The following is a 27,489-nucleotide window of genomic DNA, read 5'->3' as shown; positions in this document are numbered from 1 at the left end:
AAAGACTACGCAACTACCTCAGTATTTACACGAAGCCGGTTATACGAAAGGTGGTCTCAAAGTAGGTTGTACACAACCTCGAAGAGTTGCTGCCATGAGTGTGGCAGCTCGAGTTGCAGAAGAAATGGGAGTCAAGGTCGGCAACGAAGTCGGTTATTCCATTAGATTCGAAGATGCTACTAGCGATAAAACCATTCTGAAGTATATGACTGATGGCATGTTACTTCGAGAATTCATGACGGAGCCGGATCTTGCAGGTTACTCGGCCTTGATGATTGACGAGGCTCACGAGCGGACAGTTCATACCGATATTCTACTTGCCTTAGTGAAGGATTTAGCCAGGGAACGACCGGATCTGAAACTGCTTATTTCTTCGGCTACGATGAATGCTGAAAAGTTTGCGCAGTATTTCGACGACGCTCCGATTTTTAACATTCCAGGGCGAAGGTACCCCGTCGATATTTACTATACTCCAGCACCTGAAGCAAACTACTTGACGGCTGCTATCACAACGATATTCCAAATTCACACCAGTCAAGGAAAAGGAGACATTCTGGTATTCTTAACAGGCCAAGATGAGATCGAAGCTGCAGAGCAACAGTTAACAGAGACCGCAAGGAAGCTCGGAAATCGAGTAAAGGAACTGATTGTCTGTCCCATTTATGCCAATCTGCCTTCAGAGCTCCAGAGCAAGATATTCGAGCCCACTCCGAATGGTGCCCGTAAGGTTGTACTTGCTACCAATATCGCCGAGACAAGTCTGACCATCGACGGTATCACATACGTCATTGACCCAGGATACGTAAAGGAGAACATCTATAACCCAGCGACAGGGATGTCGAATCTCGTCGTTGTTCCATGTTCTCGAGCCTCTGCAAATCAGCGCAGTGGACGTGCCGGACGTGTTGGCCCTGGTAAATGCTTTCGCCTGTATACTAAATATGCCTATATGAACGAAATGGACGAATCGACCACCAGAGATACAAAGAACCAACCTGAACAGTGTGGTGCTATTACTGAAGTCTCTCGGGATTAACCAACTGCTCGAATTCGAATTCATGGATCCTCCCCCTACCGAATCTCTAATCGGGGCTTTAAATCAACTTTTTGCCTTACAAGCCCTAAACCACAAAGGCGAGCTTACCAAGGTTGGTAGGCAGATGGCCGAGTTTCCTACGGATCCAATGCTTGCCAAGGCTGTTCTTGCTGCAGACAAGTTCAAATGTGTTGACGAGGTTTTGTCAATTGTAGCAATGCTAAGCGAGGCTTCGGCCCTGTTTTTCCGGCCGAAAGACAAGAAGATACATGCCGACAGCGCTCGTAACCGTTTCACTGTCAAGGAAGGTGGTGATCATTTAACGCTACTTAATATCTGGAATCAGTGGGTTGACAGCGACTTCTCTCCCATCTGGTCACGGGAGAATTTCTTACAACAGCGCTCTCTAACCCGTGCGCGGGACGTTCGCGATCAACTTGCCAAACTCTGCGAACGTGTAGAAGTAGCGCCGTCTACATGCGGTTCGGCCAATATTGAGCCCATTAAAAAAGCTCTCACTGCAGGTTTCTTCCCGAACGCAGCCAAGCTACAACGCAACGGCGACAGCTATCGAACCGTTAAGAATAACACAACGGTGTGGATCCACCCCAGCTCGGTGCTGATGAAGTCAGATCCACCTGAGAAGATGGTAATCTACTATGAGTTGGTGCTCACCAACAAAGAGTACATGCGCAGTTGCATGCCCATTAAACCGCATTGGTTGAATGAGGTCGCGCCGCACTTCCACAAGAAGAAGGATCTGGAGGAGCTCGAGGAGAAGAAGATGCCGAAGGGACACTCTGGGAGGTGATGAACGGGCTACGTATTTCTTGGATATAGGCAGAGAATGAGTTTTAATGCATGAGCGGGATTGTTATTATAGGGTTACCCCGTTCAGCAAACTATCTATATAAGTGATATAATATTAACTTCAATGAGATACGTGACAATGTCTCATCTATCTCATTATTATGTGAAGAAAACATGAAAATCACCTATAGCGTAGCCGTAAATAACTAGTCCGCTTCATGATAAATGACCCATTCAGTCATCTATTTCAGCAAAGCCTCCTCGCCGGCCTTAGGAACCAACTCCTCGTACCGCCGCAAGTCCATAGGCTTCTCTAGTAGAGGCACCACGAACGGGTCGAAGGTCTTCCAGTACGGGTTCTCCAGGTGGTACTTCTGGCTCCCCTCGTTTTCGAAGCGCTCCACGACGGTGAATTCTTGCGGATCGTGGATCGATTGCACTGTGGTGGGTTTAATACACGTGTGTATGTGTGTGTGTATTTCGGTAAGAGATGTGCATATGGATAGGGAGCTGGATAAAAGGAGGGAGATACTTACTGACGAACCAAGATATGGTCTCTCGATCCTTGGAGTAGATGGCAGAGGCCTCGTTGAGCTTGGCGTGCACCTTGGCGATGTTGTCTGCGCCGGGCTTGGCGCGGATGTGCACGACTATTGTGTAGACCATTTTTGTAAGTAGTGGCTGGTTTGGGTATGAGGGTTAGATGTCAACGTAGATGTAGTTGTAGTTATAGTTTTACCGTGATGTCTACCTCCAATGAGGGGTTTAGTGAGCTCTCACTCAGTATAAGCTTAGTTAGAGCTAACCTCCACCTTACCTCCACATTAGAAACTCCGAGTTGCCGGTCTGACGTATATAAAGATGGGAATTGATGTTTAATTGGCTGGAGCTAGGTAGTTTATGTTTTAGTCGTGAGATTAGTGCGATGATATTTCAGCCTCTTTTTTTAAAGACAAACACATAAAATGACGTAGTTAGTATTAATATTAAGAAGATATCTTATGTTTAGTATTCGTAAAGTCGTACCAAAAAGATGCAAGAAAAAAGAAACAAGCTCTCTCAGCCGTACCAAGCCGTTTACCCCCCCCAGCCACAACCACATGTCGATACGTACAACATCCTACCAATTCTTACTTCGTCTTCTCAGCCTTTAAGCTCCCCTTGACTATCGCAAAAGCCCTCGACGTCTCGCGCGCGCTACTCACAACCAGACACAGCGGAATTACGATCCAGAACGCGTTCAGGAAAACATAGTACCCCCAGAAGTACGCAAGCTCGGGGCGCGAGTACTCACGTCCAAACTCGATAAAGTCGATCGTGCAGGTGCCGTAGTACAGCACGTCGCCGTATAATTGGCCCAAGCTCACGATGGACTGCAGCGGGTGACGTAGGGGGTGCTCGGTTGCGATGCACCACGCGATCGCGAACGATAGCGGGCCCCAGAACACGGCTGTTACCGTCTCCATGCATACTACGAAGGTGTCTGCTGTTAAGTACCGCGAGTCGGAGAGGGAGTATTCCTTCCAGAGCTGCGCGAGCACAGCTGAGCGACTAGCTATGTCGCGTGCGTGCAGCGCGAAGTAACCTACTTGTTGTCAGCTTGGAAATCCAACTTAGTGAGGTTGGATGCTGGTCTACCTTCTAAACCGAGGTGGATGAAACCGCACAGGACAAACCATAGCGTCGTGAAGACGTCGCTAAGCGGTAAGTTAGGCCGTGCGTGTCGCAGATAGAACCACGTCGGACCGAGGATACAGATGCATGTTACCGATAGCTAGAATCTCCTGCGTCGAGAGAGTCTTTGCAGCGTAGTTCACGATTACAACACCGAGGGGGTAGTAAGGGTGTAGAGGCGTTTCTGAGCTTTCGCTTATCGTAGAATTAATAATATCCGCCATCGTAAAAGATTGGGTTTGAGCGTTCTGAGGAATTGTATAGAAGCAAAGATAGAAGTTTTAGTTGGTTTATATATTTCAGGGGTAAGTTGATCATAGCTGCCAAGTTATAGTCGGGTACCGCGGATACCCGAACAGGGGCTTGGAAACTAGCGTTGTTGGTTACCACCCGGATTTAAGTGATTTGATACCGGAAGTGGTTTTATTTGAAAGTTAATCGTATAATTGTACAATTCTAATGGGGAATTAATTCATGTGTTCTTTTTTGATACGTCAACTATTATGGAAAACGAATAATTAATAGCAAACGACATTAGTTTACAGGTACCCATTTGGGTCTCCAAGAAATGGATAGTTACATGATTGTAGACGTATACACCTGTATACACCTGTATACACCCAATGATATATCTTTTTTTTAAGTATACTAAGGCAAGTATGGACACGAGGCAGTTACAGTTGATACGTTGCCAATACCAATATCAAGCCCATTACCATATGCAATAGCCGGCATATTATAGTTGAAGAGGTAAAAGTGCAAGTCACCTCCACGCTCAAACTCAAGCTTGTCAAAGAAACGAAAATCACTAGAAGTAAGTACACTAAAGACATCAAAGTTCGCCTATAAAATTATTTCGTTATTGATCAGCACTAACTCAACTCACTAAAATCCAATCTTCAGCATTGATTATGGACTTACCTTTTTCGCTAGAAAGAGCGCATCACTGATCAGGGCATATAACCTATGCTGCAATCTACCGCCGTCCCCCGCGAAGGCAATCTCGGACGCATAGAGGTAAAGATAGGCTTCGTGGGCTGTGGCCTGCCCGCTTCGATAAGTAATGCGTCCAGCTGAAAAGAAGGATATGAAATCGGTAATGCTTGTCGTTTTCGGGTCTTCGACTACGTAGGCCCACAGTACTCGCTCTGAATTAGTAGTTTGTTCGTTGAGAAATGTCTGTCGAAAGCAGTCTTTGGTGAGCTCGACAGTGACCTCAAATCTTGCCATATATTGATTTAACAGACAGTAAACGGAGTCCAAATCTTCATCTCGCATTGATCGGAGACCAGGCGTCGTCGTAGTGCTAGGAAGCGGTACCCAGTACAAAGAAGAAATCTCATTTCCCAACAATTTCTGACTTAACGCTCGGAAGAAATACTTGCTTGTGGTTATGGGTAGAGGCAGATAGGTCTCTGTAGCATACAGTGCTTGATAGACTCCGTCACGGGAGCATCGGCGCGAGAGTTCCTTGATAAGAACAGGCACCAGGCGTCTACAGCGAAACTTTCCATGAGTGCAGAGGAAGTTGACCTCGGCTGCTTTGATACTCTTATCGTGTACCCGAATTATACTTGGAATCGCAAATATGCAAGCGAGTAATTTTCGAGACCCGGAGTGGCGGATTCCAACATGCCAATCGCTTTTCCACCCGGGCTTCTTGAGCGTCCTACTATTGATTAAAAAAAAATTCAACCAGTACAAAGTTCATACAGTATATTTTCAACTTACCAAGCCAAGAAATTAGCAGAAAAGTTGATACGATAACTTCTCGAATCAACTTCATGAGGACGAACATCAGCAGTAGGTATATTTCTATAATGATCGCTCAGAAACTCCAGTACTTCTTTCAGCTCTTCATCATCATCTAAATTTATAGTTGTCCATTCATATACCTCCGCAAGGGGAGTCAACTCGGTTGGGATCCGTTCGTGACTAAAGTCTCGAATTTGCCCTTCCTCGCCACGGCCGTCGCCGTCGAGTTGGGGGACAGGTTGTGTCTTCCAGAATTTATAGGCCATTGCGCGTTGAAAAGCCGCATGGAGGATATATAATACTTCCAACAGACCTCCATACCATGAATGAGGGGTTATCTATCTTATTAGAATGACAGAAGCTTTTCAAAGGGATAGGACTAAAACCCCAACGCTATGTCACCCTCCAACTCGGTCAGATTAGACCGAACGCAGATCACGCGCCCAGACCCGTAATGAATATTACAAGCCAGCACATTTCAAAGAATATGCTCACTTTTTGTTCCTCAAATGATTATCTATAACATACTATTTATCATCAGCTATTACCTCCCAATATCGGATGCCCGGACGAGAATTATTCAATGTCAGATAGTAGCTTATCAGTACATATTCCGGTGTATATCATCATTTAATCGGCCGAGGATATATCAACAATGACAGCCTGTGAGGAGAAAAGTGTAGCAATCAAAGATACTGGTTTCACATTATTGACTAATCCGCATCATCCCACTACCGAGTAAGCATATCCATCTCTTTTTAATATTAACCTGAAACTCTATTTGGAAAACTAATACTTTCAAAGCTTGATATTTGTCCATGGGCTCCAGGGTCACCCAGAAAAGACATGGACATGCACACCGCCTCGAAAATATTCCAATGTCCCTTGGGTAAAAGTTAACAAAAAAGAGCTACCCAAAATTTTCTGGCCTCTCGACCTACTCTCCAAACATTCCAAACTAAAAGACACGAGGATAATGACACATGGATATGACTCTATCGTCATGAGGACTTTCCATAAAAGTAAAGGGCATAATATTCTTCACCACGCAAACGAGCTGATGGCATCTCTACATCGAGAGAGAGCAGGTGATGTGAGCTCTTTGCTATACTAAGTTAGCATGTTCTATCACTAATCGTTATACAAGCCGAAACGACCTCTCATATTTATTGCTCATAGCCTAGGGGGTATTGTGGTAAAAATTGTAAGTGCTCTTACCTTTACTTGCTCTTAACCACCTTAGGGCTAACTAAATTCCGCTCGAGATGCTCAAGAAGTCGGATGATCAATCCATCTACCAGGATTTAATTAAGTCGACGAGAGGCGTCATATTCCTCGGAACGCCCCACCGGGGGAGCACGGCAGCAGATTGGGGGTTGCTGATATCTAACTTAGCTAGGTTTACTTTCCAGAAATCAAACGACAAGATATTAAAAGCGCTGAAAGTAGAAAGTGACATTCTGGAGTCTTATAGAGACTCTTTCAACCACTTAATGCACAAGGTTCAACTACATGTCTACTCTTTCTATGAAACGGAGAAAATGTTCAATATTCCTGGAATCGACCGTTTGGTGCGATGAATCTCTACGCATTATATTGAACCTAGTACCCCCGTATCTAACTTTTGTATAGATTGTCCCTCACGAATCGGCCATCATTGGTGACGTGTTGTACGAAACTGTCCAGAGCATGAAGAAAAACCACTCCGAAATCTGTAAGTTTCCAGACGCGGAGGATGATGGATACAAGTCGGTATTGTTTGCCATAGTGCAATGTGTAGAAAAAGCACTAGGTATGTTCCCGACTTTTACTTGAGTTTTCCCTATGATTCTTTTATTGGCGGTAATTTAAATTAAACTTTTAACATTTGGTAGAAAATAAAGATACAAAAAATAAGGATTTGGACCTATACATTTCAACACTCGAGCTACCCACGCCAAACGAATTGGGTGCTTCCTCAGAAGCTACCATGAATCCTATCACCATATCTAAAGAGCTAGATTGGCTCTTTGAGGGCCCTGACTTCAGAGAGTGGCGGTCAATACCATCATCCAAGTTACTATGGCTTGGAGGTGACTTACAGTCCTTATACATGAAGCAGGCTGGATCGCTTGTAGTAAAAAGGCTTCGAGAACATGAAGAACGGGTCCTGTACTTGTCATGTACACCATCACTGGGGTTCAGTCTAAAGAAGAGACCACAGGATCTATCACTCAGAGTGACGCGAATGCTAATATGTCTTCTGAATAAGCTTGAACCTGATTCTCGGATTGTTGGACGTGTGATGGAAAGCTTCCCACTTTCACAACTTACCACGCCTCCGGCTACTATGGGACGAGGGTTTTGGATTTCGAACAGACTATTTGAGGTGCTCTATCATGCTTTGCTGGAAGTATCGGAACCACGTATATATCTAATTATCGATGGACTCGACATTCTTCGCTCTGAGCTTTACCCGTTCATTTCAGAACTCCTTCACCTAAATGAGAGGCTTTCAAGTCAAGAGGATATTGCTATCAAAATACTCTTTACCACCCAACCTCGTCTCTTTTCACCTCCGTTGAGCTACATCGAGGAAAGAATGGAGACTATCCCATACATCGACGAGGATAAAGAACGAAAAGGTATCATACTACCCTACCTTATTGCCTGAGGAGTTTATTATTAACTAGCTTATCGCGAAGATTGTCTTCAGAGCCTCCGCACTGTTGATTTTTATGCACGCCCAAGTACTATATTTAACGCCGACTCTTCTACTGGTCATTGGCTTTGGGAAGATGCAGCCTTCAATCAGTGGATAACACCGGGCTCCTCGAGTCTCCTAGTGATTGAGGGAAAGCCAGGAAGTGGCAAGTCGACACTAGCAAAGCAGATAATCCAGGAGAAAGATAGGCTTTTTGGCTCGGGGGCATATGCTCAAAAACCTCTTATTGGCTACTTCTTCTACTCATCCCGCGGGGGGCCGACCGAAAAGAGCCATGAAAGTATGCTTAAAGCCGTTCTATGGCAATTGTTATCAGCCGAGCCTTTGCTCTATCCTATCTTCAGGAAGAAGTATAGAGTTCAACGTAACGAGTCTGGATTTAACTTCCACTGGAAATTTGAAGATCTCCGAGATATGTTCGAATCTCTTACTACGATTGATGTTAAACTATTAATCTTCATCGTATTAGATGCCATGGATGAGTCGGATCGCGATGAAGGGGGAAGAGGTCTGGTTGACGTCGTCGACACTATGCAGAAGGTCTGCTCTTTAACATCAAAATGCACTATAAAAATATTAATGACAAGCCGGCCTCTGCGGGAGCTTCCTTACGTGCACCAATTCCCTCGCCTAATCCTAGAGGAGTATAATCGTGACGACATCAAAATAATTGTTGATGAGAAGATCGAGGAAATTGTGGAGCAGCTGAAAGTCGAGAGTAATGGAAGTGATGATGACATATATGATAATGAGTTTGACGATATAAAAGAATACATCAAACAACATGCCGATGGCGTGTTTCTATGGGTCGATTTGGTATTGAAAAAAATCAAAGTTCTTGCGGAAGCGGGTTTCAACAACATTGAACTCATGCGCCCACAGAATTTTCTCCCGCTTGAGCTTAATGGTCTTTACAAGCAGATCATTGACCATTTATCGAAGAATTCAAAAAATGATATAGCAGAGGGACGAAGATTCATCTCGATCGCTATGTTTGCGCTTAGGCGTCTTACCTTGTCCGAAGTGAAGGATGCCATCATCATCCCATCAGCCATAGAGTCTGATACGTTCGCTATTCCAAAGGATATTGATAAACACAGAGTTCGACTCCTACGAAATCGTATTACGGCACGATGTGGAGACCTTTTAGAAATCAAACCACCCTTTGTACAGCTGGTACATGAGAGTGTAAGAGATTTCTTACGAAGAGAAGCCGCTGGTCCATTTATCATGAACGATCAAGATGGAAATGACGAGATGCTATCGATTTGTGCCCGGTATCTTAGAATTTCACTTACGCGGGACACAGTATCAGATAGTAGTACGAAAAGCTGGACAGAACAGGATTACGCGGAGTTTTTGAAGCTGATAAATGACAGGCCCTTCCTCAATTATGTTATATCATTTCTCCCGAGTCATTTGAAATTAGCACGAATACTATCTGTGGTGAAGGAATGGCAATTATACAAGGACGAGATGAGGTCGCTAGAGCCCGCCTATTTTCTTCTTAGATCATTGTTCAATGAAGATCAACTCCTAGAGGAAAAGGCAAGGATTTTAGAAGCATTCAGGACAAAGGCACTGGTTGTAGCCGCCAAAAGAGACTACTACGAGGCTATCAAGTCACTATTAGCTGCTGGCGCCAAGCTCAATTGCGTTGATGATACGACAGGGGCATCACCTCTATCTGCCGCCGTTGCAGAAGGACGGTTGAAAACCACCAAACTCCTTATTGATTTGGGTTCTAAGGTCAATCATCGGGATCGCTTTGGAGAGACTCCATTACACAAAGCTGCCGCAGCGGGAGTGAGGAGATAGCCCAGCAACTTCTAAATGCTGGGGCACTTGTACATGAGAACAATCTAAACAGTGAAACCCCACTTCATTTGGCCGCTGCTTGCGGCCACGAACATGTTGTCGCTTTGCTGGTCAAGAATAAGGCTACGACATATGAGAAAGATAGGTACGGGAGAACGGCGCTGCATCGCGCTGTGGGAATTGGCCATTATGGAATCGTAACGCGGCTCATCGATGCGGGGGCACGCGGAATTGGTAAAGATAAAATACAGGCTATGAGGGTACGGGTACTTGGTATAGGGAATGCGCCATACATTGGTACCCCATTGCATATTGCAGTTGATAAGAAAGACGTAAAGATGGTACAATTGCTTGTTGAAAAGGGGGCTAGTGTAAACAGCTTTGTAAAGGACTCTATAAGAATTTATGGAGGAACTGCGTTACACAGTGCTGCGACAGCGGGAGATAAAGATATAGTGACGATACTACTAAACAATGGCGGGGAAAATGTACTGAGAACTAAGGACCGATATGGGTTATGTCCGGCTGATTGCGCTAGGGAGAATGGGCATATGGAGATTGAGCAGATGCTTCTTCCGAAAGAAGAGAGTGATGATGAGGAATGTGAATATGAATATGAGAGCGAGGCATGAGTGTAAACCTAACACATCTACTCATCTCCCTTCCAGAGTCGTTTAGGCATTTAACAAATTACCCTCACTATCATGATCCCACACTAGTTAACCCCTTTTGCAGTAGAAACCAGTGCTAGCAGATCCATCTAAGACTCTAGATTTATATAACTGGAAATCTAAAATAGACAAACAATGTACGGACCGTATAATGTCCTCTATACCCCGAGACGATGTAATACTCATACCTCATGTCTCATATCTCATACCCTCATCTAACCCCCGTCCCCATCAAACCCACCTCCGCCACCTCATCTCCGCCTCCCCACCCAGCGGCGCTTCCGGCCCCGGCAAGATCTCGCGCAAAACATCATTGATATCCTTCCCGCTCGCATGCACATCGCCCCACTGCTTCGGATACCCCAAACTACACTCCTCAAACCTAACCCCCTTCTTCCAGTCTGTGCGCGGCACGTGCAAGTGCCCCGACACCACCACCTTCGCCGGGAACCGCGTATGCCAGTCCTCCGTCGCCTTCGTCCCGCACCAGAGGCTGAACCGTGGCACCCGCGGTATATACACGAGGTCCTCGCGCAGCGGCCAGTGGTTAATAATAACTAGCTTAGCGTCTGGATGGTCCGCCACAGCGCGCGTCAGCTTGTCCTCGAACTTCCGGACTAATACGCGGCACCAGTCGTCGCGCGTTGCGTGCGGATCCGGGTGCAGCAGGAACTCGTCTGTAGCAACCGTATCCGTCTCCTCGGCCCAACGCAGCGCGTTCTCGCGGCTGACGTCTGCGGGGCGGAAGCTGTAGTCGTACAGCGTGAAGATGGGCGCGATGACAACAGGCCCGCCCTCCCCCTCCCAGCGCACGAAGTCGTCTTCGGGCGTGTGCACGCCGTGCTTGCGCGCGATTTCTACGCAGTAGTCGTACTTGCTCTCGCCGCGCAAGTCCGGCCTTGACGACTGCATCGAGTACAGCTCATGATTGCCGGGACACCAGAAGACCTCTTTGAAATTACGTTTGCCCGCTGAGAAGGCCAACTCTAGGTGCTCAGCCGTCTCGCCTACATCACCGCATAATATCAGACCGTCGTCCGGGTGCGGTTTCAATTCCTGGAGGGCTTTCCTGTTGAACTCGTAGCTCAGGTGGAGATCTCCGATAGCGTAGAGCTTCATAATGGCGCTGTTGTTAGCATTGCTTGGTTGGGTACGGATGACGAAATGTGATGAATAAAAATTGATTTGAGGCGTCGGTAACAAATATGTAGTCAGACTCAATCTAACAATTGTGGTAAAGTCATAGGCTTATCATTATGTCCGAAGAACCAATTATGTCTTGCTTACCTTTCTTTATATCCATTCGTACAATGTCAGGAAGTTGCAGGTGGTGGCTTCCTTTCCTCTACGTAGGTAGACTTGGCTATAATTGCATATAAATATCTATCTATACCGTTGATGCTAGTTATCGGGGCGATCTGAGGGATCACTCAAATTATAATTCTCAATGCCCCCGACACTTAACCAAAACATTTACTTAACCTAGGTGATAATAGGTTTAAAATTGAAGATCTAGTTATTCTCATAATACCAATACAGGCTTAGAAGTACCATTCTCGGGTTCGGCCTTAGGATTAATAACCCCCCTCCTGCTTGAGCTCCTCTTTAATCTTGTTTCGTTACTTTTGAACCTCTGCGGCTAGATTTCCCACTCGAGTCAGCATCTTCGAACTCTGTACTTGCGGACTTAACCTTGCTCATATACATATGAGCGCCGTGCTCTTGGGTTAGCCTTTCGATTTCCGTGTCTACTGACTTGGCCTTACCTTCGCCTACGCCATGTTGCTCTGAATCATCCAGCTCAGCAGGCTTGACCTTTAATTCACTATGCGAAGTGTGTTCACCCTGGATGGTATCCATGTTGATCACGTAATCTCCCGTGTTAGGTTCTCCGCCTCGCACATTTTGTCTTTTGAAGTCAGTGTATGGCTGAACCTTCGAGGTCATATGAGATGAATGATCTTCCATTTGTATCCATTCATGTTCGTCGTCCGAGTCGTCGTCCGATCCGTCGTCTATCGATGAAACCTCCACTTCCTCTGGCACCGCCTGGCCCATGACGCATTCGCGCTCGGCATAAACCTCACGGGGTAACGAGGAATGCTCATGTTCAAGCCCGGCCCCTGGTGGACCTAGTGGACCCATGTCATCGGGATCGTCTCGGGAAGTGTTATCATGTCCACTATCGTGGCTGCGCTTGCTCCTCTTGCTTACTTTGCGGACGAGGTCCCCAACAACTTCTGCGCCCCGGTGGACGTCACCTATGAATTCATGGCGCCTCCGGTCGATTTCGTCGCGTGCTAAGTCGACTGTCTGTCGGTTAAGATGTATTCCTTTGTCAATTAATCGGTTCTTCTTGCGAATTTCGCTCCAGCGAGTCAATGAACCCAGCTCAAGGATATTCATACGGCGGAATTTCTCTGATGGGTTGCCAAGAACGACAGGCCTCTAGCCAACGTCTTCTTCAGGGATCTCGGCGATATCTTTGAGACCCTTAGCTTTGGCAGCGGCTACTGCGGAGGCATGCCGGAGTATACTGTGTCGACGTTCTTCAGTCCATCTTTCCATCTCGAAGCTCTTTGAGTTGGGTATGATTTGTATCCTGCGAAAACGAGCAAACACGGCCAGTAGTAGGAGAGTGTATGAACAAGATGGATGCAACAATACCCGTTGCGGCCCTCTGCCCTAGACTCCGTGTGACTATGCCACCAATACCGGTTGCTCCCGCAGCAAGAATAAAACCGATGCTGTGAATAATGTTCCATCCAGCAGTGACTCGGGGAAAAGATGAGTAATTGGTCCGTTTTGTGCTATCCTTTCCTGATCTAGACCGACCCGTCATGCCCGGCTGAAAGTCAGAGCAATCCCATGTTTCCATCAATATACCATTGCATTCGGCTATCGCAAGACAGGATAAGAACCCGATCATAGCTGCGAATAAGCAAGGAAATACGACATGGACAGGCGGGCCAGACGAGACTACGGTGTAAATAATTCCGGCAATCGGGAGTACGATAATGAAGATAGCTCTCCGAACAAGGTGAGAAGTCCAAGTTATTGACTTGTCGAAGGTCATATTGTTTGTTGGCGGACCTGTCCATCGGGACCGTGAAAAGAGATTTGCCTTTTGGAACGGTACTGCCGCAAGCGCTCCGATAGCGACTGATGAGACTGTAGCACCTACGTACGGAGACCGGAAATGGTAGTGTCTGGAAGATAAGGACCCCAGAAGCTTTAGGTCGTCAGTGAATGACGCAGGTTAATAAAGTATAAGATCGACTTACAACAATGATCAAAACGACTTGAGCATATATCCACGCAGAATATACAGCCATAATAACGAAGCCCGGTTGACGAAGCATTTCAAGAGATAGAGCAACCCCGTGATACATCTCCTGTCCCCACCATTTGGGGCCATCTTTAACTCGATGCATCATAATCTCCCCGCGAGCTACTCTTCGGGATACTCCTAGGGGGGTCCTGACTTCGGCTACGGAGCGTCTCCAACCCGAACGTCGAACTTCGGGACATAGGACGTTAAGAAGGAGCACGAGTGCAATTAGCATGATGCTAATGTAAAGTCCCCACGATGGCTTTAAAGTGTCAATGACTACGGCACCGATCAAAAAGCCGATACCTAATGAACCGATGAAGCACCATGTCCAGACGCCCAACCAAATGCCGAGCCCGCCACCATGCCTCCTTACGTCGTATTGGTCGACGACTTCCTGGTGCGGATTGCTGCTCATCAGAGATGCCCCAAAGAGGTCAGTTAGTATGGAATGAAAATTCATACTTGCGAGACCTAAAGCACAGCCCATGATTGCTCTAGGAAGAAGCAACGCCCATCTCCAAACGCTAGTGTACGGTGATCTAGGTATGCTAACCGCAACAGCTTGCGGGAAGAGAAGCGGCAGAGCTACGCATAGGCTGCATAAGATATATGGCTTCCGGCCATGCAGCAGTGGCAATGGCCAGCAAAAAAACGTTGACAAGGCCATTCCAAGGTATAGCACTACGTTGCCGATGATTGAGTAATGATGAAAATCTGCAATGAAATATTGAATTGATGGAACCAAGCCTGCGTAGATTCCCACTAAGACACCAATCAAGGCTGTACTGATGCACGCAACCGAGGCGACAAATCTCTTACGGATAGGAGACCAGTCGCGAGCGATTATAGGCTGTCGCTTCACCGACTTGGTAAGGCTGAATCGTTGTCCATCCCTGATACTGACATGAGACCTCCTCCGAAGGTTGATATTGCGTAACTCGTGAATTCGCTTAGAAGTCACCTTCCTTCGAACCCTTCCGAGTTTAGTAGTCAATACATTCCGGTTACCGTTATATGTCGACACTTTGATGCTTGGTATGTCTTTCCCCTGTCTATCATTGTTGTATTGGGTAGAGAAGTCTATTGTATCATCAGATGTATCATCATGCAAGCTGTATACACCCACATCTTTGCGGCAGCCCTCAGAAATGGTGGCCCATCGGCGGAGTTGAACATCCATCCCTAGGGAGTTATCGCTGAGGTTCTTGGAACTGTGTCGAAGGGTGATTGGTGGCTCGTGAAATACACGAATATACTCCCTAACTTCTCTACTGTTGGGGACGGCCTTAGTACGAGGTCTTATGACCCCAGTGGGATCATCCTCATCATATGCCAGAAGCGTTGGAGATAGATATCGTCTCTTGAGTTTACTGCCTGGCGGTGGCAGAGGCAAAATATCCTCCCCGTCGGAAATTTGATGGCGTACTTCACGACTTTCCTTGTAACTTTCTTTAGGCTTCCGAAGGCCACGGATATTCGGTCCACTTTTCATATTTGACCGCGCAATATTGCCGTTACGCATATCAGGTTCTATTGGGCCTTCTTGGGTTTCTTCTTCAGCCGCATCCACGATGGTATCTGGCAGCTTCTCGACAAGTGTATGTCGATGCAGGTTTTTAACGGACTCTCCTCCACAACTTACCTGAGAATCAGATAAGATTGGAGGGCCCTTAAATGCCTCAGTTGCATTCTGTAGACGGGAAATGAGGTCCTTGTCATCATCATGCCCACAATGGTCGTTTTCGGTAGCTTCATTAGCGAGGAAAAGTGCTTCGTCAAGTAGTTGCTCAAGGTTATGCATAGCCGTGTCCATTATTCCGGCCTCCTTTGAAGTTTTCCCCGAGAAAGTTGTCGCTCTAGATACCAACGCCTCGTCGTTGTTATTAGGGTAGTCGTCATGATTCTCGTGACGAGGGTGGGATTTCTCCGGTAGTTGGGTAAGATTGGGAGGGTTTGACTCTGGATATCCCAGAAACTGACGAAGCCAAGTTGCGGCATGCGCTGAGTCAATCCCTTCAGGTAAGATACCTTTTTCTGCAACATTGTCATCACCCGCTATGCGATGCGCATATGAAGTCGGAGAAACGGAAGCTGTAGGAATTTCCATTTCTTGTCCATTATCCCGAGGAGAAACTCTGTCCTGTGAATGGCTACCACTAAACAATTTTCCAAGTGACGACAAGTTCGCATTGGTATGGCGAATAATCTCTTGATTGCCAATGAATTCTGCAAGTCTTGCAACGGGTTTGGAGGCAGCATCGAGGCTTTTTTGAGAAGCTGAATACTGACTAGCGCTCAATGAAGGATGGTTTTCATTACTAACATGAGGGATTGAGTTATCCACAGGTTCACCAGTCACCTCAGCCTTCTCGCCCTCTTGATTTCTGAATCCTGGTAAGAATCCCCAGTACGAAGTCGATTTTGCTGAATCGTCACCCTGTTGGACGTGCTTCTTCACGGATAGCCTTGGAATTGAGTTTTCTTCTGTCAGAAAAGCGGTAGATGCCGATTCGTGGTAAGGCTGTACCTTCTGAACCCAAATATGGCCTCCATGGGGATCGCTATGGTATGTGCTGTCTCTAGAATTATCTAGGGACAGACGAACTTTTGGCGCGAGACTGTGCCCATGGTGGATGTGCTCTAAGACGTATGGCGTTTCCGGCGTAGAATCTCCTCGGGAATTTACTTTGCTTTGGTGGATTATCTTTTTTTGCTCGATCTTTTGAAGAGCAGGCTGGACCTTCGAGATACGAAAGTGGCCGCCGTGCTTTTCGTTATTGTGAATTAATCCAATAGCCGGACGAACCTTGGTAGCTGAGCTGTGGTTCTTGTGGATATGCTCGGAAACATCAACTATATCTTCGCATATGTCACCCCCTGAAATAACGCGGCGAACCCGGCCAGTTAACACAGGCTCAGAACGCTCAGAAGCGGGCTTGCTTGGTGGGGTCCTGATGGGAGAATCGCGCTCAACAGCAAGTCCAGCATCGCAGAAGTCGGCGCCTATAATTAAACCAGGGTGGTGGATTTCTGCATGCTTGCCTGGAGGATGTATTGTAGGATCAATGCACACTGTTCCAGGTCGTCTTGTTTCATCGAGAACAGGAGTTCCCGAGATTCGGCTTTCAAGATCAGCCTTGGACGACTTTCTTGTAGGTATAGATACATGAGAGAGCTGATGGATCGTGACGGCGTTTCTCCCTGTAAGCTCTAACGGGCCCTGTGTCAAGACTGGAGGTATCGGTAAGTCCCTGATCAATTGGTCGGCTGAATCCTCTGATTTTAACAATATATGGCGGTACGATCTAGATCCTGTAGAACGAACAGATATTGGGCGGTTTTTTGCAGCTTTCAAGGAAGGGGTTGAATTGCTAGGACGCAAGCTCATGTTCAATTTGGGCTCCCTGGGAGTATCTTGGAAGACGGTCTTGGAGGTAGCCATTTGGTTCTCGGCGAGCTACCGCATATAGGTATCCGTGGTGTTTACCGATAGACCGCCACCGTGTTGATTGGTGATGGAGAGGCCGATATGAAATATAGGTCGTATAAATCCCGAAGCAAGGGTTATGCGAAGTTGGTCTTGAGACCATGGAAACTCGAGTAAGCTTTTAACGGAGAAGTATGACCTCTAGTTACTGGTAAATAGGGCTTTTTGTGTACTAATAATGATATACATAGGGGTGAAAAGGGGCGACGCGAAAAGATTGATGTTTCCTAGTAGAGAGGGTGGCGAAGAATGATGAGTTCAACTAATGATGTTTGTATATATGTTGGGCTAGGTATACACCTACTTACTGCCCATTTCCCAAAAATTCTGCTACAGATATGTTTTTCATCTTTCCATCAACTAGTGGTACATAGTTCTTACCCTCAGTTTCGGCTAATATGACAGAGTAGCTACAAATTATGGGAAGGACTCACTCGGGCGATAGAAAGTACAATCTAAGTTTCTTAAGATAAGGGTTGTAAAATTAAAATACAAGAATCTTGTCAGGTCTAGTAAGCCCCTGATTATCTGTCGTTCTTGTCTACTTAGAATAATAGCCTATCATATCCGTCCTAACCACACTATCCTCTTATTCAATAACTCATCATATTACACCATTTCACGGTGTCGGAGTGGGAGTAGGCAGCGGCGCTATTCATAAGTCAGAAATTAGCCCTATAGATTAGATAAAAACCGTGACGTGAAACTAACACTTAGTGGTAGGGCGTCCAGGGCGGCCAGTGGGGTGAGGTCGGCTGGTAGGTTGCGGTCGACCCGTGGGATGAGGGCGGCTGGTAGGCTTAGGACGGCCTGTAGGGCGCGGGAAACCTGATGTCTGTCAGATAAAATTATGGAAGTGATAGGAGTTAGAACATACCACCTGGGCCACCTGGTTCACCAGTTGGGCGAGGGACTATTTGGACTATATTAGCTTGTTACCAATTATAATATCATAAATCGTTAGCTCACATCCGGGGACTATAGAGTATATATTAGCTTGTATTTACAGTGTTAGAGAGTATAGTTTTCTTACAGCCAGAGCCAGTTGGTAGTGGGGAGTGACCAAGTGGGCAACGGTGGAAGCGAAAAGCTAACAGTAGGAAGACCGGTGGATGCGGGCGAGCTATTTGATACACGTTAGTAGCTTGCGTAGTTAATCTCATGGGAACAATAGTATTTACTCTTTACGTCTTCACCCAGGCACTGTCATATGTTAGCTCTTGTATAGTTAAGGCCTGGATAGGGACTAACTTACGTTCGTTTTGAAGCTCCTGATTGACAGGTGCTGCAACAGCGAGGCCGAGGAGCAGGAGAGTGATGATTCCCTTCATGGTGATTATCATAGGACGACTGAGTAGAACTTGATAGTGATTTGGCTCTATTCTCAGTTTCAGAGCGAGGTGATCATAGGGTTATATATATACCATTTTGACTCTACGAGAGACTTCTCCTTTCTAAAATCAGACCACGCCAGCCCATCCCCATTACTAGGTGCTCAGGGATGAAGCTTTTCGGCAAATTGTCGAAGAGCTACAGGTGAAGTCTACACCGCATGCTCCCCACGACAACAACTGTAGATCTACGACCGATATGTTTACCTGATGCCATAAGCCAGCATAGTGCAAGGCCGGTTAAGCAATGCAGGAACATCGGAACAAGCTTTGCCAAGGCTCAAAGAGCATGGCCACCTGGTATTGTAAGAGGCCTAGACCGCTGGTTGGTCAATTGATGGAGAGATGTGCTTTGGTCTTCAGCCTGCCGGTCCCGACGCGTACGCTACCCATAGCTTGAAGCAATCAGATCGGCATATGTAATTTACTTTCTTAATTAACCGAATTTGATTCCGTACTTGATACTACTACTTTTGACGCGTCACTTAGAATATAAGAGAAGGGCTATAAGCGATTAGGATGATATCCCTTGTCTTTCGCAATATCATTGACGTAAGCATAACCTCTTGGATCGTGCTATGTCCATGATATATATCAATAAAGCATTGGTCGTTGGCGTGAAGTTTTAGGTAAAGTATCATTATTTATCCATTTACCCTGTTTTCAGGATGTTGATAATTGGACTAAACAGGTGTTCTTTTAAAAAATTATATGCTCCGTGTAGGCTTAGGGAATGCGGGGTGGAAGCATAGAATCGTGGATAGAAATGAGGGTGCTTGTCAATTAAAACGTGGCATATAATGGCCGAGTGTATTGTTTAATGGGTTAGGGCCGGAGATTCAGGGTCCATATTCGAATGAATCGAACTTGATAAACCACGATCAATCGACCAAAAATAAATATGCCCACCGTATACTTACCTACATGATCTAAGCGTAGTCCTAGCATATATTACCTACACTTTATTTTGGTGAGGGATTCGGGATCTAGCAGCACTATCGAGATATAACTTTTCTATGTGAGCTCATCGAGTCATATATGAGACCGATGGGAGACCCCAATTCGACATAATGTGGATCCTTGTAATTTAAGAAGATATTATATACCTACCTACCTAGGTAGGTATATATCTTTTCTATCCCAACAAGTCGGTATAGAAAATTAATCAATGCATATGAATATCAAACTTCTGGACCTCCAGGATGGGGCTCAATTCTTGTGGGTCAAGGCAGAACGTGGATGTTGTACTGAGTAAGCTTACTTGATGAGTATGAGGCTTCAGCTTCTCTTCGTAAGATCGCGAAGAATATAATCATTTTCTCATCGATATATAACTTCGAGGTATAAGGTAAGGTAACTATTTCTTATCTGGGCCTTATCCTTCGAACGTAGCATCGAGAACTCTGTACTTGACGTGAGAATGGAGTTTTGCCAAATACATACGTATGAATACTTCGAAAACTAGGAAATGCAAACTAAGAATAGTTGCATTTTGAAAGATGATGTAGATTGTTACAATTGTTGGTGGAAAAGGTTCACTAAGAGTTGGCAGGACCCACTGTAACGATCACTGTAACCATCTCAATGCGCCGAGTCCCGTTTTTGAGGAGCTAGCCAATACATATTCTTCTTCGTACAGGAAAAATGACGACATTATTCCGACTTGATTTTCAAGTACCTCGTACAGAACACGAGAATATTATGGAAGCTGGGAAGGCGCGGAAAACATGAAGAACATTTGAGAAGCAGCTAGAGGGAAGTGCACATTATAGGCCACGGGACCCAGCTTACATGGATAAAAGCTGCATATGCACATATTCAACCCACTCACCAATTAAACCACAGCAAAAAGAGACTAGAAGTTATCACAGCCCCCAGCTCAGACAATGATCACAAGGTGATAAAAAAAAAGTCTCACCTATTATCATCATCAGCAAGTAGCCGCAATCATCTGTCTGCCTGGTTGGTAATAACGAAAGTCCTACAATAGGTATGTACGGACGTTGTGAAAATTGTTTGGTATTTCGCGGCTATGTTTTTGAAGTGTTCGATATCCTGGAACTGAGCGATATAAGACGTATTATGAATATTGATTAGGTCGGGAACCCCGCATCAATACATCAGAGCTGAGGGTCTCATCTTCTCCCACGCAAGTTGGCGCAAATAAACCCCCCTACCTACCTCTAACCTAGGTACCTCACATACATACACGATACCAAGGCGCAGCGCAAACGAACTGCATACGTGCTTCCAAGGTTAATCAGGAAATCCAAGAGACCTGGAGAACCGGCAAGCCCAGAGACTAAATAGCCACGAGGCAGGGCAATCATGGCAGGGTTGACAAGAGACTAACAGCGTCACTCATCCTCTTTGCCCCTCCACAAAAGCTCCGAACGCCAAGTAATCAACTGGGCTGGGCTTGTTTAGAGTCACAGTCGGCGCCCCTCGGGAACCCCATCACCCATTTGCCCATCACTTAGCGTTTTGTCGCTCTTCCCGATCATTCTCGAGCCCAACTTAATGGGTAGAAGTCCTGCGTGACACTATCCATCATCCCACATCGTCACCAGCCTTTTTTTTGCCGCGATATATATAGTCCCCAGTACTGGTGTTGTCTAGTTAGGTATATACCTTTTATCCTCATAAATCGCCTTTATTTTCATCTTCGCATTTATTAAAATCAGCCATCTACGCTTCAGTGACGTCACTATCTCCCAGCTATTGGGATTCACAACAATATGTCTCAAGTTTATCGTGAGCGCGATGTGCGCTACACGAGGGAGGATAGTCCTTCGTCTGATGATGAAAGATATAAATCTACAACGGTGAGGCGGTATAAAGTAGGAGGTGGAGGTCGAGTTGTTGAGCGGGATCGCATCGAGCGCTATGAAGAGGACGACGACCGAAGGTCAAGACATTCACACTCACATTCGCACTCTCACTCGCATTCCAATGTCGGTCGTTCCTCTGGCGAGATGCTAGAAGTAGATCGCCGTGTTGAGAGAACCTCTTATCCCGAGCGACCTAGATCGGCCGTCGACTCGTACGACCACGACCACGATCACGACAGGTACAGGACTGTCGAATACGAGCGAGAACGCGACGTCGATCGGGATCATTACCCCGAGAGACATTCTCGCACCAAAGTTGTTGAAGAGATTAAGACATCCTCGCCATCACCTCGTGACCATTATTGGGACCGTCGGTCGGCTCACCCTTGGGAGGACATCCGGGAAGATGTTCGCGTTGAGAAGCGGATCGTGCGTGAAGAACCAAACGGAGAGATACAGGTTAGAGAGAAAACCGAGGAGTATAGAGAAGACCCCCGCGACTATAAGGAGCGGGATCTCATGATTGAGCGCCGCGTTGAAGTAGACAGAAATCCTCATGACGTCGATGTTGAGCGATACCGAAAAGAGGTCGAGTATTACGCGGCACCATCTCCTCCCCCAGCACCTGTCGTTATTCGCCAGAAGTTTCCCGAACAAAAAGTTATTATCCATGAAGCTCCCGCGCCTGCTCCCGTCATACTTCCGCGACAGGAACCGACGTATATCGTCTTAAGGGATGAGCGTCGACAAGTGGCGCCCCGCCCAGAGCCCCGGGAGGAAGAAGACTATCATTATCGCCGGGAAGACCGACGGCGTCGAGACGAGCGACAATATGAAAGCGATGGCTATGATGAGGACTACTATATTAAGAGGACAATCATAACACGAGAACGTAGTTCTAGCTCTGACCGTCACAAGAAGCGACATCTAGCAGAAGGTGCCCTTGCCGGTGCCGGCCTCACGGCCCTACTTTCCGGTCGTGGTGATAAAAATAGCGAGAACCACGAGCATAGAGGGCGTAAGGTTCTCGCCGGTGCTGCTTTAGGCGCCTTAGGTACCGAGGCTGTACGTCGTGCAAAGAGCGCATACGAAGATAGGCACGAGGACAGGTATGAAGATCACTACGATGACAATTATCAACATCAACACCGAAGCAAGTCACGGAGTAGACTTACAACCGGATTGGCCATCGTAAGTATTACAAACATCCAAATGAACAATAACCGAATCAATACTAATAATGTAAAGGGTGCTGCCGCTCTAGCTGTCGCAGGTGGACTCAAGTATATGCAGAATAACAAAGTCGAGAAAGAAGAGGCAAATCGTGGGCGTGCACGGCGCCGTTATTCTACTGATGGGTATTCGACTTCCCGAAGTCGGTCAGGCCGTGGCCGCAGCCGAAGCAAATCCAAATCCAAAGCGGCTAAGGCAGCTCTGGCAACTGGGTAAGTTAAGGATTTTCGAGCTCTATTTTCTTATATCTTCTTAATGCTACAAATTACCTCTATCTTAAGTATAATTGAGTACCAAATTACTGATTGTGGAACGCATTAGTGCTGTTGCTGGTATCGTGAAGCACTATAGGTCTAAGTCCCGAGGGAAATCTCGATCCAAATCTCGCCTAAGGACTGGTAAGTACAAAGTCTATCATCTAGGTGAGGCAGTATCTCTAATTAGCTAGGTGCTGAAATTGCGGCTGCTGGCTTGACTGGCGCTGCGGCGGAAAAGCTCTGGGAGCGTCACAAGGAAAAGAAAGAGTCGAAAGAACGTGAACATCATAGAGACTCAGATGACGAGTACTACGATAGAGATCGAGGCTACTCAAGAAGCCGATCCCGCTCCAGGTCACTTAGTCGCCATTCGCATTCACGAGACTCTACGGCTGATAGAGAATTAGGCCTGGTTCCCGTAGTTCCCGGGGTAGAGTACGGGAGTAAGCCCATCGAGGGCTACGAGTCTGCTACCGAGGAGCCGCGACGTCGCCGTAAACACGATCATCGCTCACCTTCCACGTCCGATCGAGAGGCTCGCAAGAAAAGGAGTCGTAGCAGGCTGCGCGGCGTTACGGCCGCCGGAATCGGCACCGCAGCCGCAGCGGCAATGGGTATCAAGAAGTATCAAGACCGCCAGAAGAGTAAGGAGCGAGAAGGTAAACCTAGGGACGTAAGCCGAGATAAGTCGCTAGACAGGGAAGATCGAGACAAAGAAAAGCGTAAAGCCAGGCGATCCCGTGATCGTGAGCGAAGGCGTACGTACGTAGTAAGGAAAAAAAAATTTAAAATGAAATTACCTAGCTAAAAATATGAAATAGGCTACGAAGAGGAAGCACCAGACGATCCATATTACGATTATCACACCGCGATGCCCCCATCGCCACTCCATGCTTCTGGTGGGGCATACTATCCGCCTCCTCCCGTCACGGAACCTACTGGCCCACCCCCAGCCGGCCCGGCTGGCTTTATGCAGCACTCGAATCAATCTACCCCTAACGTGAATGCTTATAGTCCCTACCCGCCCTATAATCCTCAAGACTATGCGGGAGTACCTGCGATGAATCTACCTCCTCCTCCCGGACCTCCGTTATCCAGGCCACACTCTGGCTTGGATAACCGAACCGGACCAGAAAATGTGAGTCATCCACGCTCTGATGACATGCAATCCCATCTTGATGCCTCTCGGAGCACGGCTACTGAGCAGGGTGCGTCTCCTTGAGTTTATTCCCTTTCATATTACCAAGTGTTTATGACATGATACAAAATCCTATAGTTTCTAACTAGATTACTAGATGGTTTAAAACATCGCCAGCGATCTTCTTCTAGCCTCCGGTCGAAGAGTGTTGATGTAGAACCTGCTAAAGTCAAATTCGTGCCTCTCTCACCGAAGTCTTCTCGAACTCTCCGAAGACATCGCCGACGGATGGGAGAACGATCGGAGGAGGAAATTGAGGATGAACTAGCCCTTCTTCAACGACCCAGAAATCTACGGAGGCGCTCAGGCTCAGACGTGTCATCTAACCGACCACGTGTCCAGCGACGTAGAGTGCGCGGTGACGACTCACCAGTTTCTGACGATAGCGAAATTGAGTACCTACCGGATCGTTTCGACCCTTCCGGTCGGCCACTTGAAACTAGCAATACTGCCGTTGATGGTTTTCCGAGACAGGGCAGTTTTGAATATCTTCCACGCAACGACAACGACTGGCACATCCGCGGAGCATGGAGATCACTCGGCCTCGGCGAGCCGGATCCTGCTTTAGCCAGAGATATTGCCCAGACTCTTGGAGGATTACTACAACCCAGAGGCAGCTTGATGAATATATTTGGACATGTGTTAAGAGATATATGAATTTTGACGGCGATGAATTGGATAGAAAGCGAGGTTCGGTAATACTTTTCGCATTCGCTTCGACAGCTTTCTTAGCGACAGCATAATGAGATACGTGGCTAAAGTTATGATTCATGAGCCGTTTCTCTTTCTACGGCAGATTCTTTTATTTTATTTTGGGTTTCTGGATATTAGAGTTTGCCTACCTATGTTGTTGACATTGGCTTTGGATTTGGATTTGGATTTGGATTTGGATTTGGGTTAATTGATAGTACCCATAAAGATGAGATGAGCGCGTTATGATTTTCTCAACGATTAATGATTACCATTCTGTTTCTCGATATAATTAATGAATAGTTTTATTCCTATCTATGTTCAATCATTAAATATCCTTATGTCTTATGTGCTATATGAAAGGTCATAAGCTATAGTTATAGTAAATGTTGTTGTACCAGCTATAAGTTTTCACTTTAAGAAACAGCTTACAGTCAGGTCAGCCTTCGCTACTATCTTCATATACTTAAGCTTAAGATGGCACTATTCAGACACTTCTAATAGTTCTTGTATTATCAATCTCTAAAGCCTGACATTAAACCTCGAAGCTAAAAAGTGAGTTCGTTACTTGAGGAAAAGTCACAGTTATAGTTGTCTTGCGTCTCTATTATGTCTTGTTTAGAATGAATCATTATTAGATATTAAGTCAATTAACTATAAATATACTTACCTAGACATAAGGCATATATCCACTAACAATTTGAAATCTGAGCATAACTCTAGGATTAGTTACCTTACAATAGGGCCGATTACAAGTCAAAACAAGCTACCATATGATCTTGTGTTCTCGTATTGCTATATTGTACCCTTATATACCGAGCCTAAAAGTATAAACATTCTCAAGAACATCATAGTTTACTGGAGGATTAATGCTCTCCTAGTTAGTTTAGTTTGGAGACAGAATGCGGGGAAATCAAAGAGAGGAGTATCCCCGGCAGGCAAGGTGACATTGCGGGAGGATAACCATGGGGATCCCCAAGGTCCATGCCTTAAAAAGCATTCAGCCGAGATGATCGCAAACATTTGGTTAGCATCCCAAGAAAGTTGGGACTGCTAGTCGTCACGATGCATGGTACGGGACCTGAGAGGACGGCACTATATTACGGGAACCGGGTTTCCTTCGGGTGATCTTCGACCTTGCCAAGCAAGTATCGAGCTCCTCAACTTTATAAAAGGGTCATTGGCGAACCATAAGTGTAAAAGTGCACTGTTATGTCATTTTAGGTTGTACCTCGTCCCCACGAGATATAAGTCAAGATGATCAAACAAAGGCTTCTGAGCTTACTGGCGTTATGCTCGACGAGGGTATCTGCTTCGGTGACCGTGCGGAAGACGGATAAAGGCCCAACCGGCTACGAGGTGGACTTCAAATATATAAACACCACAGCCAGTCGTGTGCTCATCGGCGGAGGGTTGCAGCCGTTTTCGGATCACTTCCACACAACTCTAAACACTCGCGCGTGGTACGATCCTCATGACTATCAGCCCGGAGACTTCTATGTATCCTTCGGCCAGACACCCGACGACTACCAGTGGCCGCGTATGAGATGACGGACGAAGGTGATGGTTTGTGGACTTATACAACGCCTCTCCCATCGGGAATATACAGTTACGCGTACTTAATAGACTGTAACTACGCACCAAACTGCAGTATCGTTACCGGCCAACTCGTCACTGATCCGGACTTGCCTCCGTTCCAAAACGTCGAGGGAGATCAAGTAGCATCTAGCTTCCAGGTACCGTTCAATGCGCAATTCCAAGGCACCGAGGACATAAACGCGAACTTCGACTACGCACTACCTGCCCCCGCTGAGTTTCGGGGTACCATCAAATCCGTCAACTATACATCACCGGGGTCTATCCATCCGGAGCCTGACGTGCATCATCTTGGTCTTTACCTCCCAGCAGAGTACGGCAAGGTAGAAGGGAAGAAGTACCCGCTTCTGTACCTGTCACACGGCGCTGGCGGCAACGGAAATGACTGGGAGAACCTAGGTCGAATGTCGAGTATCATCGACAATTTAATCGCCGGAGGCCACATCGAGCCTACCGTTGTGGTAATGCCGTCGTTTTATAATCTAGACGACAGCTTACCGCGGTTCATCATGGGGAACGTGTCCACCATGTGGGAGTTACCGACATCACAACATATCCGCGAGAACTACGAGAAATACCTATTCCCGTGGGTAGAAGAGCACCTTGACGTATGCGACACGCCCTCATGCCGAGCCTTCGCGGGCCTGTCGTGGGGCGGTCGTCTCACGTACGAGATGTACGTCAACGCGACTGACTACTTCAACTGGTTTGGGATGTTCTCGCCCGCAACCGAGGCGCCGTACGTCGACGAGGCAGCGCTGGCGGCAAATCCCGCGTTAGCTGAAAAGGGGCTGTTTGTCGCGTACGGACTATACGATTCGGTCTTGACGCGCGGTAAGGACATGCAGGCCGCCGCGACGCTTTGGATATCAAGTTCCTGTCGCGGATCACGCCGGTTCGCGGCCACTACTGGAATACGTGGCAGGACGAGCTGTGGTGGTTCGGGGTCAAAGCGCTGTGGAAGCCGTTTCCGTACACGCAACGGACCGGGCGGTAGGGTTTAA

General features: G+C 46.7%; 7 protein-coding genes across 7 annotated transcripts; 3 read left to right on the top strand and 4 right to left on the bottom strand.

Annotated features, from left to right (window-relative positions):
• Positions 1–94: 94 nt before the first annotated feature.
• Positions 95–1,847, top strand: GL218_05348 (Pre-mRNA-splicing factor ATP-dependent RNA helicase-like protein cdc28; the record flags this gene model as incomplete). Its single annotated transcript, XM_033582010.1, has 2 exons — positions 95–914; positions 979–1,847. The coding sequence occupies 2 exons, from the start codon at positions 95–97 to the stop codon at positions 1,845–1,847; spliced, it is 1,689 nt and encodes a 562-aa protein (XP_033434625.1).
• A 241-nt stretch (positions 1,848–2,088) lies between these two features.
• On the bottom strand, positions 2,089–2,512 carry GL218_05347 (uncharacterized protein; the record flags this gene model as incomplete). The annotated part of the gene is made up of 2 exons (XM_033582009.1): positions 2,089–2,285; positions 2,383–2,512. 2 exons carry the CDS (start codon positions 2,510–2,512, stop codon positions 2,089–2,091), a joined length of 327 nt encoding a protein of 108 aa, XP_033434634.1.
• Positions 2,513–2,976: 464 nt separating this feature from the next.
• On the bottom strand, positions 2,977–3,744 carry GL218_05346 (3-beta-hydroxysteroid-Delta(8),Delta(7)-isomerase; the record flags this gene model as incomplete). The annotated part of the gene is made up of 3 exons (XM_033582008.1): positions 2,977–3,431; positions 3,485–3,543; positions 3,602–3,744. 3 exons carry the CDS (start codon positions 3,742–3,744, stop codon positions 2,977–2,979), a joined length of 657 nt encoding a protein of 218 aa, XP_033434633.1.
• Positions 3,745–10,699: 6,955 nt separating this feature from the next.
• Positions 10,700–11,587, bottom strand: GL218_05345 (uncharacterized protein; the record flags this gene model as incomplete). The annotated part of the gene is made up of 1 exon (XM_033582007.1): positions 10,700–11,587. One exon carries the CDS (start codon positions 11,585–11,587, stop codon positions 10,700–10,702), a length of 888 nt encoding a protein of 295 aa, XP_033434632.1.
• Positions 11,588–12,073: 486 nt separating this feature from the next.
• Positions 12,074–12,874, bottom strand: GL218_05344 (uncharacterized protein; the record flags this gene model as incomplete). Its single annotated transcript, XM_033582006.1, has 1 exon — positions 12,074–12,874. One exon carries the CDS (start codon positions 12,872–12,874, stop codon positions 12,074–12,076), a length of 801 nt encoding a protein of 266 aa, XP_033434631.1.
• Positions 12,875–21,655: 8,781 nt separating this feature from the next.
• Positions 21,656–24,223, top strand: GL218_05343 (uncharacterized protein; the record flags this gene model as incomplete). Its single annotated transcript, XM_033582005.1, has 5 exons — positions 21,656–22,702; positions 22,760–22,956; positions 23,066–23,142; positions 23,193–23,759; positions 23,823–24,223. 5 exons carry the CDS (start codon positions 21,656–21,658, stop codon positions 24,221–24,223), a joined length of 2,289 nt encoding a protein of 762 aa, XP_033434630.1.
• Positions 24,224–26,146: 1,923 nt separating this feature from the next.
• Positions 26,147–27,489, top strand: GL218_05342 (Carbohydrate acetyl esterase/feruloyl esterase; the record flags this gene model as incomplete). Its single annotated transcript, XM_033582004.1, has 2 exons — positions 26,147–26,429; positions 26,516–27,489. 2 exons carry the CDS (start codon positions 26,147–26,149, stop codon positions 27,487–27,489), a joined length of 1,257 nt encoding a protein of 418 aa, XP_033434629.1.

This window comes from Daldinia childiae (assembly GCF_008694065.1).
Source record: "Daldinia childiae strain JS-1345 chromosome Unknown Scaffold5, whole genome shotgun sequence".
In the NCBI taxonomy this organism is placed as follows: domain Eukaryota; kingdom Fungi; phylum Ascomycota; class Sordariomycetes; order Xylariales; family Hypoxylaceae; genus Daldinia; species Daldinia childiae.
The sequence above is the reverse complement of the archived record's forward strand: the minus strand, read 5'-3'. Positions and strand labels throughout refer to the sequence as shown.